This window comes from Acipenser ruthenus, chromosome 22 (genome assembly GCF_902713425.1).
Source record: "Acipenser ruthenus chromosome 22, fAciRut3.2 maternal haplotype, whole genome shotgun sequence".
In the NCBI taxonomy this organism is placed as follows: domain Eukaryota; kingdom Metazoa; phylum Chordata; class Actinopteri; order Acipenseriformes; family Acipenseridae; genus Acipenser; species Acipenser ruthenus.
Window position 1 is genome coordinate 7,302,348 of NC_081210.1, and position 17,387 is coordinate 7,319,734.

General features: G+C 39.1%; 1 protein-coding gene across 2 annotated transcripts in view; it reads left to right on the forward strand.

The window, feature by feature from the left end:
• The window catches only part of LOC117431125 (protein kinase C beta type), a 117,146-nt gene that overhangs the window by 48,620 nt on the left and 51,139 nt on the right, over window positions 1-17,387 (forward strand). For both annotated transcript variants that reach the window (XM_034051765.3, XM_034051766.3), the window contains exons 4-6: window positions 8,188-8,299; window positions 9,292-9,420; window positions 16,987-17,143. In XM_034051765.3, the coding sequence (XP_033907656.3) occupies window positions 8,188-8,299; window positions 9,292-9,420; window positions 16,987-17,143 (398 nt within the window). The remainder of the gene's footprint in view (window positions 1-8,187; window positions 8,300-9,291; window positions 9,421-16,986; window positions 17,144-17,387) is intronic.

The following is a 17,387-nucleotide window of genomic DNA, read 5'->3' on the forward strand; positions in this document are numbered from 1 at the left end:
AGTAGACATTTAAGAATACACCAGTATTAAGTCTATTGCTCCTGTGGCTCATTGTCATGTTAAGCTCGACCTGAGCTCTGCAGTGAGCCATTGGAAATAATAATTGATATCCCCCCCACCACCCCCAAAACCGTATAAGTGATGTACGCTATTCTGTTATTTAAAGTAAATATTTGTGATGAATTAAATCCCGAGGTACTTTGTATTCAAACGCCCACTGTTACTTCACATTGCCAGCAGCTCAGCAGTAGACTAACAATGACAGCTCTGTGCATGGAAAGACTGTAGTGCCTTCTCTCAATACACAGGGAAGAGATGCGTTTGCTCTCAGAGAATGTTCCAGTGACACAGCTTTGAACAGTCACATTAATCCTGTCGTGTTGGATTAGAAAATTGCTGTTGTCAAAATTTGAAACTCTCTAAAGCGGTTGTCCCTCGAAATAGAATCCCACAGAAATAAATGCAAGCAATTGATCTGAGTCACTTGGTATAATAAGAGGTGTGTATCCCGTTTTCTTCTGGGAATCCCTGCTTACTGGTCTCAGATGAAGGAACAGCCTACTGTTTTGTGTCACAATGGTGCTTTTCTCGTTTAGGAAGAGGAGAGTGTATTAACAGTTCTGACAACAAAGGGATTGCTTTTCAGCAACCTGCCACATCACCCAACTGGTCTATAAAATATAAATGCAACAAAATTAATGCAGTGTGTTTCCTGCTCTGAATCGGATGTCTTACCCAATTGGAGGGCCTGATTCTTATGCCTTACTGTGTCATTTCACCACTACTTTGGATTTTAAGTTAAGGTACTATAACTTAAGAACAGTTGGGGGGATGCAAATGGTCTAAATTGCAGAGGAACTAAATGCAATATACTGGCTGTTTATGTAAAATGTAAAAAATAAAAAAATAAATGAAAGACAAAATTGCACAAACAGTTGGTTTAAATAACATTTCAGCAATCTAAAATATCTAATTTTTAAGAAATTACCAAACTACTTCATAATGACAGCTGTGATTCCATTAAATAAAGCTTCGCTTTCAGCAATCCAAACAAATTTCTTCCTGTACAGTAAATGTATATTCAATACAATTCTGATTACCTGAAAATCTGCAACGTAAGTGTAATTCAGCATCTCCTATATCTGAATATTAATTTCATCACAGCACCACTAGGAATTATTTTGTGTTTTTGCTGTTCTCATTTTGAGGCGTATCAGAACCACACTTTGCTGGAGGTTCAGTTTTTTTGGTTGTCAGTAGACATTAAGTTGATTGTGAGAATGAAATCACAGTCACTGGAACTCTGCTGTTCATGCAGGGAAGAGGTGCCTGATTCATTTAGTATGCTGGTATAAATTTAATTGTCAGTTTTAACTAAAAAAAAAGCTGAATGGTTGCTCCCGACTTTGAAACCAGGAGATTAGCGAAAGAAATGGATAAACTGTAGGGAAGTGAAGTAAAGAAGGAAATATCTGCAGCCTGGGGAATAAATGAAAAAGAGACAGCTTTGTAATCCAGGCTTGAATTGGATCAAGGAGAGTTTTTGCTTGCGAATTACATCGCACATTTAAAAAACATCACACAAGGAAAAAATGTTTCCTTTTGTTTTGTAGGCATGTAGTTTTAAACTTTTAGGGACCCAGCAGGTCCTTGGGAATTTAGACTTTGTCTGAAGTATGGTTTCCCAGTTTAATAGAAAAGGATGCCAAGTACAGTAAGTCAATAGAACAACTAGTTAGATGAGCAGTCAGGGATCCATCTTGCAGATACAGAACATACAGTACAATGGTGGGGAACGCAGGATAAATACAGAAGATGATTAAAACTACTTCCATGTAAGACCCCGCAATGATCAAGGACTATGCAAAATAAACCTTTGTATGACCAGTCATTTTCTTGTTTTATCCAATGCATGACACCCTAAATGGCGGACATGCCACTAGTTCAGTAAATTAGAGCCAGTATCGAAGCTGACACTTCTTACTAATCGTAATATTCCTTTTGAAATGCAGCGTCTCGTTTTACAGTGGGGTGCTGCTTCCACTGGGTTTTGCAACCATTAACTTTGCAGATTACTGTACATGTGGCCTTAAATGAAGGATGTCTTAACACCAGGAAACCAAACGCCATCTGTTCATTCTGGCAAATGTTTAAATCCCATTCCAGATATTTCCAAATATTGTTTTTAACAATTTGGTTGCATTCTTGTAGTGCAATAAACAGTACTGCAGTACCGTAGCAGAGCATACCATCACTGGAAGCTTTCACTGTACATTTTACATGCAGAAAGAAGGATTTGACTGTATTTTTCGTAACAGTTTTGTGCAAGCGTGCTACTGGCAAAGTGTGTGACTCACTATAGATGGAAGGGTTACTGGTAATGAGCCCAGCAGCACACACTAAGCGGTCCCACTACCCTCCTGAGCTGTACAAACACCACTGCCATTTAAATTGTGTTGAATAGCGTGCTATTTCTGTGATGTGAATTGCTGTCTCCTGATAACTTATTTCGCTTGCGACTGAATCCACTTTGCAACCTAGCCCACCTGCTTTTCATCCCGATTTTGATTGACTTGAAAGTAACTGCTGTGGTTGAATGGGTGTTCTCAGGACTCGCATAACTCAAACCCTCCTAATACGTTCAAAGGCTTGCATCTTACAACCAGGTACCTTGACTGAATTTGCTTATCCCCGGGTAAAGCTGCTCAGGCATGCTGTTAAAGAGCAGTTTGGTTCAGCCTGTAATGAGAAAAAAAGGTTTGTGGTTAGTCCTGCCATACTAAAAATATCTCTTCTAGGCAAATGAATAGATGCACACCTGCTGAGCACTCAAATTAAGAGCTTGCAGTTCAGTTCCTCCGCACCCCACTCCCATGTTAATAAACTGTTTCAAATGAAGGTTTAATTACTCAGAAGCTCCTGTGGTTTAAGCTGTTCACAAAAGCAGAAGTTCAGCTCTTTGCTGTAGTATATTATAGTTCTAAAATAAAGGAATTGAGAAGGATTATTATTGTAGGACGTTTCTCGTTTTTTTTTTTTTTTTTTCCTATTTCCATCAGTTACTACCTTTTGTATTACATTAATATGTAATAAAAACATTAATTATTAACAATTGACCTGGTCCTTAATCCTTTTCCAAGTTAAGGTGATGTGTGTTAGAATTAGGTCTGTTTTAAGTCCTCAAGGCAAACTTGTCAAAATGCAGTTTCCTCTAGGTCAATCTATTTGATCGTGACGATAATTATTAATCTGGAAACTTTTTCAAGTGGTTGAGTAGGCGACTTAGAACTTTGAAAATTCGGAATGGAGCAATTTGTACTTCTTTCACTTGTATTTGCAGTGCCTTTTAGTAACATAGCTAGCATTAACCTGAAACTGCAGTAGAAATGATGTAAACAGCGGCAGGTCCAAGTACCGCCACCAAGGCTGGGGTGATGCATTGATCCATCGTATCGTTTGATCACCATCGGTGGGCAAGCATGCTCATTGTTTTTTTTTAGTTGTTTTTTGTGTGTTGCTTTTGACACTGCTTCCTTTGCCTGTTTTACTTCCCTCTATGTTCACCCCATTAAAAAAACATAAGGTCATTTTTATTTGGGTTCATTTTATTCAGTTTATGCCACTACTCAAAAATAAAACAAAAAAAAAAAAAGATCGCAAAAGCAGCCTGCATGGCCAGAAGCATCTTAAGCATCCCAGCGAGCGGGTTTTCAGCAAGGCTGGGCCAGATCGTGAACAAGCTGCGTTCCTCTTTACAGCAAAGAATGTGGATGCTGTCCTATAATGAAATTGAAGAAATGGCCACTGAGATACCGGACTGTTTTTTTTTTTTTTTTTTTCATTTGCCATGTTTTATTTTTTTGTTCTCATGCCATGCTGTTCCTGAATATACTTTACATTACAAGCGGCTCCTCTTTCCTGCACGTTTGTTTTATTTCACTAGATGGTTCGTGATGTGGCAGCGTGCTTTGTAGTACATGCCTGCAGACTTATAATGGCAGGGCTATCCATGCAGATATCCATCTGTGTGAGTGTGTGAAGCAGTTTATGGTTTATTATAATTGCTTCATTTACACCCATATAGCACACATTGTTTTGTTGGATAGGGTTTATCTATTTTACCTGTTTCGGCACTACACTACAGATCTATGCAAATATAATAGTAATTGCAGTATTCAGCCACCGGGTGGCACAATGCACTAAAGCTAAATAAAAGGTTACAATTAACAGAATGCTTCTATGGAGCGCCTAGTTATTAGGCCTGGGGTTACTGTTATTATTATTATTATTTATTTCTTAGCAGACGCCCTTATCCAGGGCGACTTACAATTGTTACAAGATATCACATTATTTTTACATACAATTACCCATTTATACAGTTGTATTTTTACTGGAGCAATCTAGGTAAAGTACCTTGCTCAAGGGTACAGCAGCAGTGTCCCCTACCAGGGATTGAACCCACAACCCTACGGTCAAGAGTCCAGAGCCCTAACCACTACTCCACACTGCTGGCACAGACAGCCCTGTTGGACACCAGTCAGGGCAGGCAGGGACACCTTGCTCTGCTTCACAGCCCTCCTCGCTCCCGCTGTACCAGGAATTAAATTAAAGACATAATCCGGAATGGCTGCTTGATTTAGCAGGAACATATCAGTGTGAAGCCGTGGAAGAAAGCAGCCTTGTTTTCAGCAGCTGACACTGTTGGCAGGGGGGCTGCAGGTTGTTGTAGAGTGACACAGACATTACAGTGTCACTGAATTAGTACGAATCCCTAATTATATTGCTGGTTAGAATAGGGTTAGGGGAAATCTTTTTTTTTTTTACTTGTTTTTATAATGGAAGAATTCTGTGGTAATGAATCTGAAGGATTTTAAATGTGTAGCCGTTCAATCATCAACAGTCTGCATTAAGCTGTTACAATGGATTTCACAAGTAAAGCTAAATGTAACTCTCTTTCAATTCTAACTGCTTCACTTAACATTTGACATTTAGATTTTTGCATAGGACACTTCCCCTATCAGGGGTATTAAAAAGCGAACTGCTTGTTCTTTGAATTTCCTGATTGCTGATGGAACACTGGTTAAAGCTGCTAGCATAGTCAATCACCCAAGACTTGATGAAGCAAAAATTCTTGGTATTCACACTTTACATCAGTCACCAATACACACCTCTCTGCAATAAACAGTGGCTGTCCAGCAAAGCACAGAGCTCTGACTAACTCATTAACACAGTCATTCTGCGCTCTCTTTTATTAAAGCGTGTGTATAAGCTGCATACATGGATTGCTTGTGTCTCAGTTCACTTTCTTATTTTAGTTTAATGTGTCGCTTGAAAAACAGTATGTTCTTTTATTGTCAGCGTGAACATGTACCTCAGTGCAGCAGTATTTGCAACGCTATGCATCCTCTGCCTCATCTGACCCACTTCTGCTATTTTTGCTTTTTGTATACTTCAAAACATTTGTTTACTTTTGAATATTCATAAATTGATTTACGTTTTCTCCCCATTCCTCATCCATTAAAAATATTATACTGTATTTTCGTGTAAGTATTTCAGTGTAGTTTTTGATCAAGCCAGTTACTACACCCAGCAATTGCCACAATAATCAGACTTTTATTGGCCAACAGAATCTGGTGATAATGCGTTTGTGAAGAGAGAACCAATGTGCAACGTCTGAACATTATTTGATCCTCTGACGTCTAAACGTCTGCTGTATCCTAGGATACAGTGTAGGGCTGCTTATTACAATGTCGGAGTCAAAGTAAAACAGCATTTATTAAAATATTATGTATTTCCTAGAAAATAGTACTGGGAAAATGTTGAATAGTAGCCAAAAAATCGGGTATAAATCAGTAAAAAACGACGTTCAGTTAAAAAATAAAATCCTGTAATTTTTTCGGTAATTCGTAATAAACCAGAAATGCGTTACGATAATCATTAGGTATTCTGTTGTGGTTTAAACGTTTAGAATTCTTTGTCACTGGCATTCTGAGTGTGAGATCCACACTCATAAGTTTAGTTGTTGCTAACAGGTTCCAATGGGGACGTAACTTATAATTTCCAAGGACATACAGCTTGAATGCCAGGTTTTCGAAGCACCTACCTTTTCCCTTCCGGAACACATTTCTCTTCCTGGCTCAAGGTAATGTGCTGCAGAAGGAGGTTGAGTGGCTGTACTATAAGATGTTTCTTTTACTGTGTCGGAGTGGAGTACAGCAAGACAGTAAAGCTTGCATGCAGCAGTATCGCACTTCCATGGGCCAGAGTAAGCAGTGGTTGTGACTTCAGCTACACAACGATCAGTAGAGGAGTGAAAACCATTCTGTTATTGACCTTAAAAACCCTAAATTCTCTTCTCTTAAGCTCATTATTTTGACTGAAATGCAGTGTCTTCAATATGTGTGGCCCAGCTGAGAGTGACAGACATTGTGGCACTATCTTGATGATTGTAAGTGGCTTTACTGAATCCTCATCTTGTTGCTATTGACAACGACTCCCTCTCCCCATTGTATTAATCTCTTCTGGTTCTTGCCAGATGCTGTACAGGGTTGCTTTATGAACTGGATACACCAGGCTGCCTACAGCATACTGTCAGTCTTGTAGCTCACTGTACATTACGTTCGATAGGCTGTGACAAATAGCTAGTGGCCAAGGAAAGAGTATACAGCTCTGGAAAAAATTAAGAGACCACTGCAAAATTATCAGTTTCTCTGGTTTTACTATTTATAGGTATGTGTTTGGGTAAAATGAACATTTTTGTTTTATTCTATAAACTACTGACAACATTTCTCCCAAATTCCAAATAAAAATATTGTCATTTAGAGCATTTATTTGCAGAAAATGACAACTGGTCAAAATAACAAAAAAGATGCAGTGTTGTCAGACCTCGAATAATGCAAAGAAAATAAGTTCATATTCATTTTTAAACAACACAATACTAATGTTTTAACTTAGTTCAGAAATCAATATTTGGTGGAATAACCCTGATTTTCAAGCACAGCTTTCATGCGTCTTGGCATGCTCTCCACCAGTCTTTCACATCGATGTTGGGTGACTTTATGCCACTCCTGGCGCAAAAATTCAAGCAGCTCGGCTTTGTTTGATGGCTTGTGACCATCCATCTCCTCTTGATCACATTCCAGAGGTTTTCAATTGGGCTGGCCATGACAGGGTCTTGATCTGGTGGTCCTCCATCCACACCTTGATTGACCTGGCTGTGTGGCATGGAGCATTGTCCTGCTGGAAAAACCAATCCTCAGAGTTGGGGAACATTGTCAGAGCAGAAGGAAGCAAGTTTTCTTCCAGGACAACCTTATACGCTTGAAAATATTAGGTTAGCGGTCCCATCATTTTTGTCCATGCCATTTTCATTTGTTTTCTTATTTACAATATCATGTTGAATAAAAAAATCAAAAGCAAAGTCTGATTTCTATTAAATATGGAATAAACAATGGTGGATGCCAATTACTTTTGTCAGTTTCAAGTTATTTCAGAGAAAATTGTGCATTCTTTGTTTTTTGTGGAGGGGTACCAACAAATTTGAGCACGTCTGTGTATATATATATATATATATATATATATATATATATATATATATATATATATATCTTTCCTTTTAACTGTGCACATCCATCTCTAATGAGCCTGCCTTGCAGCATCTGTAGCAACGCAATACCTGCACTGCTGTTTGATTTATCAAGATATTTATTTAAACTATGCCCATTGCCCTACCTGTAGTATACCAAAATGCTACGAATGGAAATCAGTAAAGCTTGGAATAGTACAAATACAATGACTGTATTTACATTGTCTTTAGTAACTGTCTTCTATCAATTACTGTACATTTGTATTACCAATACCCACTTAGAAGACCCCTTCTTCAAGCTGTACATGATGTTTGTAATAAATAACACTTGCAACCTTTCGTTTCACTGAATCTTAACGTGAATCTGATTGAACATTGCAACAGCTTATGTAATAAGTAAGGGCATACACGAGTGAGCCACAATGCCGATACTGCCATCTAGTGTACAATCGGATTGAGACGCTCTTGGGGGAGAAAATGCAGAGAATTGTGTACAGCATTCACGATTTAGCCTGCATGCCACACCGCTACCCGAAATATCATCCCGTCTGTTTTGTACATAGTGCATGTAAACTCCTCATGTTGTTTGATTTGTCTTTCAGGATCCCAGGAGTAAGCACAAGTTTAAGGTCCACACTTACTCCAGCCCAACTTTCTGTGATCACTGCGGCTCCCTGCTCTATGGCCTCCTACACCAAGGGATGAAATGCGACCGTAAGTATTGTGTGCTGTTAATACAAACAGGACTATAGAGCAAGAGAGGACAAGTTACAATAAAGAATACATACACACTAGTGCAAAGTAAAACAGAGTTAACAGGGCCATAACCAGAGCTGACATTCCACCGAGGTCACACTCAGGTTTCAAGCTATAGCTGGCAGTGTTTATATGACTGCTTGGTATTTGCTATTCAACCTCCAAATCTGTGTTACATGGCAAACCAACAGAGAAAATGAAGGAGTCTTTTGTACTTTACCAGAATTTTTACATGAGCATCAGCATTGATGATGCAAAAAAACACTCGAAGACACGACCTTGGTGTCCTCATAGCTAGTTACGGCCATGAGCGTCAACCATCATTAAACTCGCAGTACTGCCACTGGTTCCCCTTTTTTCTGTTGAAGGTCTTGTGGTTCTTTGCTTGTAATTTATACTTCAATTCATCCCTTACCTGCAAATATGGAGAAACTGCATTTTTGGCTAATGGGCACTTTCGCCTTTCTTTCACCTTTCTTGCATTAGCATGTGTTTGAAGCAGTAACACTTGTGAAGCAAAAAAGGCAAAATCCTTAGACCAGCATGGCAGCCTCTTATCAGGAGTGTTCTGTTACTTGTTACACCCACTTTGCAACAAAGGTCTGTTTCCGTCTGTTGCCATGTTTTCAAAAAGATACTGTGCTACTGCACTTTCTTGTCTTTTTTTACTTTTAAATATTAACATTACAAAGATATCTTAAGCAGGGGAATGCTGCAGCAGGGTTGTTTTCAATTGCATAGAAGCAAACCAGGAAACTCTATTGTCATCTTTGCATTGCACCACAATGCCCTGTAAAATGTGTACAGATTCAATTGCCAGTGATTTTTGAAACCAGGTATTGACTGTAGGCTGCCTGTCGCCTGTTTATCCCCAGGGCAACAGTTTTTCACTTACAGCCTCACCTGCAGTGAATGTTTGTATATGCGAGTGACCCTGTCTTTTTCTGTAGATTGCTTGATGAACATTCACAAGCGCTGTGTAGCCAATGTTCCCAGCCTGTGCGGTACGGACCACACCGAGCAGAGAGGGCGGATATACATCACTGCCAATATCGTCAAGGAGATCCTCACCGTGAAGAGTAAGTTTAAACATACAATTGCTGTGTGTCGTCCTGGCAGAAGGTACGTTGAATGCAGGCCGCCTCTCTCAGTGGCACTACCTTAAATCTTTTACCATTAAGAGTGTTCCTAATGGTGGTGCTATCATTTTTTATGCGGCTCATTACTGGTTCTTTACTGCCACCTAGTGGAATAACTTTATACTGGACCTGAAAGTAAAAGTTTCTTTACAGTGGCCTGAAAGTAAAAGTTGTTATAAAATCCTTGCAAGCTTGGAGGTGCAAAGTTCCAGAGGTGCAAATTTGGGGTTATGGTGCTAGATTCTAGTGCCAGGGTAGCTCATATAGCACAAGCAACATAAAATTCTGGCGCTATATCTCATCACTTTGTGCATTGACAGGTCAGCTGAAAGCTGCATCACCAGAAGAGGGAGTTTACTATGTTGTGGGTAGCCTTTATAGGGTAAATCTAAAATCGTAAACCCTGTGGCTCATTGCATGAATGCATGTGCAGTTCAACAAACACCCACTAGATGGCAATGTTAGCTTGCATTGCACATTTCTTAAAGAAAAGTTGGCTGAACCTAGCTGTGCACAGAAAAGAGAAATACAATTTAGCTTTGATAGAACTGCTTTCACAAAAATGAGTCTGTATGTTTGTCAGCTATCAGGGAGGGAGTTGGCGCCCTGATGTAATGCTCTTGCCTTGCATCCACAGGTGATCTGGGTTTTGCCGTTGGTGGACAAATACTACACAATTAGGGTTCTGTAGTCACTGGGCAAAACTCATGAACTGCTCCTAGACTCCCTAAGAGAGAAGGCAGATCTGAGCCATGCTGGTGGGGGAGCTCAGAAATTCCTGCTGCCTATATACTGTCCCTTTGCCCCACCTTTAATCTGTTAATTGCACAAGTGTATAATTTCCTGCAATGTTTCTCAGCTAAAACTAATTGAAATGGGCTTTTTACTTCAGGCTAAACACTTCGCCCCTTCACACTGTTCATTAAACTGCAGTGCTGGAGGTGCCCTGACCGCTAATCCCTGATCATTCCAATGCTCGCTCCCTTGGCGTGCTTGTCGTTTTGGAACTGTTTGTTGCCAGTGTGTGCCTAATGATTACTGACGCGTGCCTGTGTTGGGATACTGGAAACCAATTATTATTTGTTTATTTAGCAGACGCCTTTACCCAAGGCGACTTACAGAGACTAGGGTGTGTGAACTATGCTTCAGCTGCAGAGTCACTTACAATTACGTCTCACCCGAAAGATGGAGCACAAGGAGGTTAAGTGACTTGCTCAGGGTCACACAATGAGTCAGTGGCTGAGGTGGGATTTGAACCGGGGACCTCCGGGTTACAGGGCTGTTTCTTTAACCACTGGACCACACTGCTTCCTGTGTATAAGCCACTCCTGTGTATAAGTCGCTCCCCCTTTTTAGGACCCCCTAAAAATACCTGCCTCCAATCTACAGCTATGCCAGTTAATGTCCACTTTTTAGTTTTGAACGTGCCGTCTCTTTGAATACGGTAACAGCCTGTTTTCAAGTGACTGCCGAGACAGTGGGATGCTGGAAAGTACATTAGCAGATCAAATGGCACAATGATTGACCCACATCACTTGACCGGTGAAATAAACAGTTGTTATTAGAGGGTTGTTATTGGATTGTACCATGCAGTACTTTTGCATCATGGTCTTGGATGGTGCAATGATGTACATGGAAAGGCTAAACAAGAGCAAGGAGTGTCCGTTATGAAAGACCAACATATTACATAGCTTTATTAAAATATGGCAAATACCGTAAAAAGCTGTGTATAAGTTACACCAGTGTATAATTTGCCATATAATTTCCTGACAGCAGCCCGACAACAGCATACTTTACACAGCTATGCTCAGAATGTGCAGGACTATATCCATTAACCCTTTGCCAGCCTTACCATGTAAAGCAGCGTACAGATGATCATGAAGGGAAAGGAAAGGGTGTTTTCTTTTGCTCTGCTACAGCAAACTCTCCAAAATAAGCCAGCCTCAGTTATCAGTTTTTATTCTATCAGTGGGTTCCCCTCGAATTAAGATTTCTCAGTTATATCTGTACTTTTCATTCTGCATGCTGAGATCTCTTCAGAGATTAAGAAAATGCACATACAGTAGTTCATTTATTCCAACAGCAGATGTACCTAGGGAAAAAGAGATAAATCAAAATCCAATTTGCTTGAATTGAAATGTCCTATTTTATCGCTAGTCATTGCATTGTTTAAAACTATTTTCTTTCTATTATATTAATAAGCACATTTTGAAAAGAGATGATGATCTTATAGACTTTCTTTCATCTGCTTATAATTTTACAAGTTGCCTCTAGAGGGTGCTATATAAGCAGCTGCTCACAGTAACATTTGGCCTCGCCTTGTACTTGTGTTGCTGAAAGCTACATGAAAACTCTACAATGAAACACAGGTAACAGGCCAAAAGATGAAAACATATGGGGGAGCTACACCTTTTAGAATATGTTTTACGACAAGAACAATTGGTATTGCATTTTAATGAATGTACAACAGGACGATGAGGAATATGTTAATTTGACATCATTAGTGGAGCTTTAAATGTTTCAGAAATTGGCTGTTTTTTTTACAATTTCTATCACCATGATTTAACATACCATTAAATTTGAAAGAGTTTATAATCCTTTATCCAGGGACTAAATTTAATGAAGTTTTGAGTTGAGTAATTTTGGTTCATTTCCGGACTCTATCAGCTTAAGCACAGCTGTTTTTGTCTTCCGTTTTGTGCTGTCTCATTTGTAGGCTGGCGTATTGGATTTTAATTGCTCAAGCAGAAGTTTTGATGCAATAGCCTTTGCGATCCAGGCCTCTTTTCCTAAGAGTTTAAGTACAGTATCTGTCTTGCATGAATTGTCCAGGGATGGAAATAAGACTCCCATTGCATAGCAGTTTAATCCATTCCTGGTTTTACTATGAGATTAATAAGACCTGTGCTTGTTACCTATACACTGCAGCTAATCAAGCTTATATTAAAACCTGGAATGGGTGAAACTGCTATTCAGTAGGAGTCTTATTCTTAGCCCCCGACTGCAGGCTAAGATTGCATAAAGATTATATAAATCATGTGACAGTTCTGGTCTTTTCAAATGATGTTGGCATAGTGACAATTTGCCTAGTCACATTGGGCTGGATTTAAGTTAAACATCCAGTTTAAATGGCATGCCAAAATAAATGTAATTCGAGAGCAAAAGGAAAATAACATACAGTAGTAATACAAAAAGAAAGACTTCCGACTTGTCTTTGAATTTAAGTCTCTTTGTATTACTACATATACTAGTGTTTTTATAGTTATGGAGAAAATAAGAATGTTTAAAAATAAAAAATAAATAAAATACTAATTTAAAAGCGGTTTTGTCTTACCATTACAGCATATAGGAAAATAGTGCACACAATCATGAGTCACATGCTTACCGAATCTCTCCTGATTGGTCAAAATGCACTTTTTCTCACCACACAACACACTGTAGTATGCTGCATTTTGAATCAGCCCTAAGGATTTGGCTTCACTTGAACATGCAGCCCTAGTGGTCTATGTGTCCCTTTGTATGCATAGCCCGAGAGTGCAGAACCACCTTGCTGGCTTTAACCTTGTATAATATTTGCATGCATGCATTGTTCACAAGCCTCTGGTTATCAAAGGGCTCTGTATACCATGCTGATAATTGTTTCAATTATCTGTGTGTCACACATGCTCTTCAGAAACATATTTGAGCCAGACTGGCCTTGGGGTCTCACAGACCCCCTCATCTGTCAAAACCCTTTGATCTCCATTCTATACCCTTTAATGGTCACCAGCAGCAGGGCTGGATTATTGTGAAATGGAACTGACATTGTAAAACTCTGACTCCCCCTTCTTTTCAGTACAACTGGAGTAGTGACTAAATGATATTGTATATCGATCAGGAAAAGTGTTGTTTGTGTAGATTCAATCCCCGCAGGGGTGAATGTAGTGTTTAGACTTTTAATCAGTTGGGGGCATGTTTGACTTGGCCCTTTAGAAATTGATTTTTCCCCCTCTCAGCAGATAGTTAGTTAGAATAACAACAGGCCATGTGTACTTGCCGAACCATTCTTTTTTGTAATACTGCAATGGCAGTTCTGTGATATTTGTTTCTGTAAATGATGCAGCGGGTTTGTTTTTACAGTAGCGCTATACATACATTGTAATCCAGCACAGTTTGTCTTAACTGTCTCTCCTGGAGTGTTCCTTCAGTTTAGGGTTGCACTGCTTGCATACATGTATAGCATTCAACACCATTGTGTATTGTTACAAGTATCAATTGTGTCAATACATGGTAGGATGTATTAGTGGGAAAATAATAATATAGCTTCAAATTTCTTTTGCTTTTTTATTCCTGTTGAGTTGCTTCTACTACGGGGCCAGGAGCTGTTTGATTCAAGTTGGCTGCCATAGATACCTGTAATGTAGGCTTCAATAATTCAATGTCTTAATGTCTGTTAGCGCCATCTAGTGCACAACATTGTATTTTTCAACACAATAAAGGAAACTTGTTTCCAGTGCTGCAGATCACAAAACGGTTCAGACTTTTGCCTCCTATAAAGACACTGGCAGATTTCTCTAAGGCTGACAACTAAAAGTGAAGAGCAGCTCTTGAACTCAGATGAAAGCAACCTAACGGACAACCCCCCCCCTCCCCCCCAAAAAAAAAAAAATTTAAAAACGATATTTGATTTATTCCAATTAGAATGACTAGCTGCAGACATCAGAAGGTGGGACAGTAGAAATGAGAAATGTACAAAAAGCACTGGTAATCAGACACCTTCCTCCGGGCGGGTCCCACAGTGGACGTTTTGAATGGTATGTTTTTTGAAGGGGGAATTCTGCCAGCATGCTGTGCTGGAGTTTATATACTGTGGAGCTTGCTGGAGGCATGGCAGTTGGGAGGTGTGTGTCATGTTCTGTTAGGAACAAGCAAGCGGGTCTGTGCCTTAATAATGAACACTGTTTATAACAGGGGTTAATTTGCATAACGCCAAGCTTTTTTTTGATACAGCATGGCCCAGGATGCTGGCTAGGCCCAGGGGGAATAATTTGATTATAAGGCGAAGGTAATTGATAGTGCAGCCCCATTAAATACATTTACAGGAAAGTAATTTCGCAAAACAAAGGGATATGGTTCTCGTGATTACTGTGAAGAATGATGGGTGGAAAGCCAACCTGACTTTATCATGCCTGGTAATAAGGTGACCTGCTGGTAATTACAGAAGTGTCAAAGGAATTCAGAAAAGGGAGAGTGAGAGAATTAGGGGACGTACACAGAGTATTGAAGATTTAAGTAATAGAGAAATAAAGTGGCATGCTTGCTTGGGTGTTCTTAAATGTCTTTTTGTTGTCTTGTATTGATCCCTAGACAGTGTTACAATGTCAAAGCACCTTTTGATACGCTTCCAATTCTGATGAAACACTTTCTTCAGTTATCTCATTACATGTTGCAAGATGTTTTTAACAAGTTCCAAGTTTAAAAAAAAAAAAAGCTAATGTTTACTGCTCTAGGAGTTAGAACCAGATATGATAAGACTTATTTTTATGGAAGACATTTCCTTCTTGCGTTTCTGAAATGTTCTTAAATGTTTTAATAGTTAGTGAAGGTTTTTTTTGGGGGGGTGGGTGGGGGGGGGGGGGGGGTGAATCCAATTCTCGTATTCAGCTCCACATAACTGGCATTGTTAATCTGTCAAACGGTCTTTTATAATTTAATGTAACATCGAGCAGAGCTAGATCTGCTGAGTGCACAGCCAAGACAAATGAGAGGCTTTTCTTCTGCTCTGTGAAGTCTTGTCACTTAAACTTAATGAATGCTCGAATTGAAATTGAAATCTTTTTTTTTTTTTTTACCTTCTGTATCCTTTTCTTATGTACATTTAAAATTTGAATTAAAATGTATATTGTCTTAAAACACTGTCTAAATAAAGGGTAGGGAGTTACTTATTTTAACAATTACTGATTTGTGTCTTATTTTTAATGCACATTTTACAAAACACCTTCTGGAGGTCAAAAGTTGTAATTACCATAGCCAAAGTATCGAACCAAACACAAAGAAACATGTGAACAGAAAACAAATGTACGGTGCTAGATGATGCTTTTTTAATATGCGTTGTTAAAACCAGCCAAAATATATTGCTCCCCGTAGAGACAGACTGCTTCATTTCATAAAATGGCTTTTTAAAAAGTAGATGCCAGAATCTCTGGTATTTTGTCCATCTGAAAGAAAACGATGTGACTTAAGACTGTAAATGCTGTCCCTTCCTAATCAGGTCTTTGTTCCAACTTAATTGATTAACTGAACCAAATCATAAAGGTCCCTGTTAAACCACATGTGGAATGGCCTTCCAGGACTAGACTTGCCCATGTCTGCTTAGATGACGAAAAACATTAAAGAAATTCTATAGAAAAGACATTAGGAATATTGCCTCAGATAGTTAAGTAACCAACTTTCATATACTGTACTCTCCTATAGCACAAACTATACTGTGGGACTATTAAAGTGACTTTTTATCATTTGCCACGTACAGTCGGCAACGCTTTATCGGGACGCCTTAAGAGAAGGAAAATATCCCGAATAAGCGTCTGTCCCAGTTAAACAAGAGGCAGTTGAGACGACCTTAGTCGCACTTTTTGCATTCTTAATGAAAGGAAAAAAAATGAAATCAAGTCACGTTATAATTAAATGTTAAATACATCATTTTTTAAAATACGAATCAATGTTTTTTTTTTATTGCTAGACAAAATTAATCACACCTGCGATGTTGACATGCCAACTTCTTTGCAACAGCACCCTGAGAAACCACAGGAGACTCATTCTTCTTCAACATGGTTTACACAAGTCACAGCGTAATCATGTACTAACTGCATTGTGCTACAAGAGCGGTCTTCTGTTCATCATTTGAAAATACAGTATCCCAATTAAACAAAGTGACGTCCTAATTAAATGACATAAATAGCATTAGGAAGAATTGTCTCCCAGAGTTGCATCCCATTTAAGCAGAAATCCTGATTATCGGTATCCCAATTAGGCGGTGCCGACTGTATTGGCTTTTGTAATTAAGCTGTGTGGCTTGTTAGACTGTGCGCGTGTGTGTCATTGCATCGAAATGGGGGATTGGAGGCAATAAATCACCTGGAAACAGTATTACAAAAAGACAGCCTAGACACATTAAATATTTCAATCAACAAAAAAGCATCTTCCTACAGCATTTATCAAGTGTAAATGGGTGCGTGGCACTGTTAGACATTAAGGATGTTTTGATTGAATGAGCAGTGAGGTATGAGTGATACGTGGGTGCAAGCATATTGACAGGTTGATTTAGGCTTTGAGAGAAGATTTAGAATGTTGGAGACCTTATATCTAAGACCATGGTATCTACGGTAGATTTAAAATGATATGTGTCATTCATAACACTGTTTGCACCTGTTGTTGTGTAGTTACAAAATGTTTAGAAATGCATGCGGGTTCTGCTGTTCGTTTGAAATCAGGTGTTAATTTGTGTGTGTGTGTTTTTTTTTCTTGTAGTTAAAGATGCTAAGAACCTGGTACCCATGGACCCCAATGGCCTCTCAGACCCCTATGTCAAACTGAAGCTGATCCCCGACCCAAAGAGTGAGAGCAAGCAGAAAACCAAAACTATCAAATGCTCTCTTAACCCAGAGTGGAATGAGACTTTTACATTGTAAGTATATCCCGGTCTTGGAACAACAGCAAAAAGTTCTCCTGCCTCCAGTGTTTGTTTTCAAATGTACGCTCCCTGGATAAAAGTAGTTAAGCAGTGCTAGAACAGAGCTGGCTCTGTGAAGATATTTTAACAGAAGACTGGTTTAGGGAATCAACCAGGCCAGAATTCCAATGTGCATTTGAATTTCTCCAGGATATTTGTGGTAAGCAGCCCTGCATCGTTTATTAAAAGTGCTTGTATA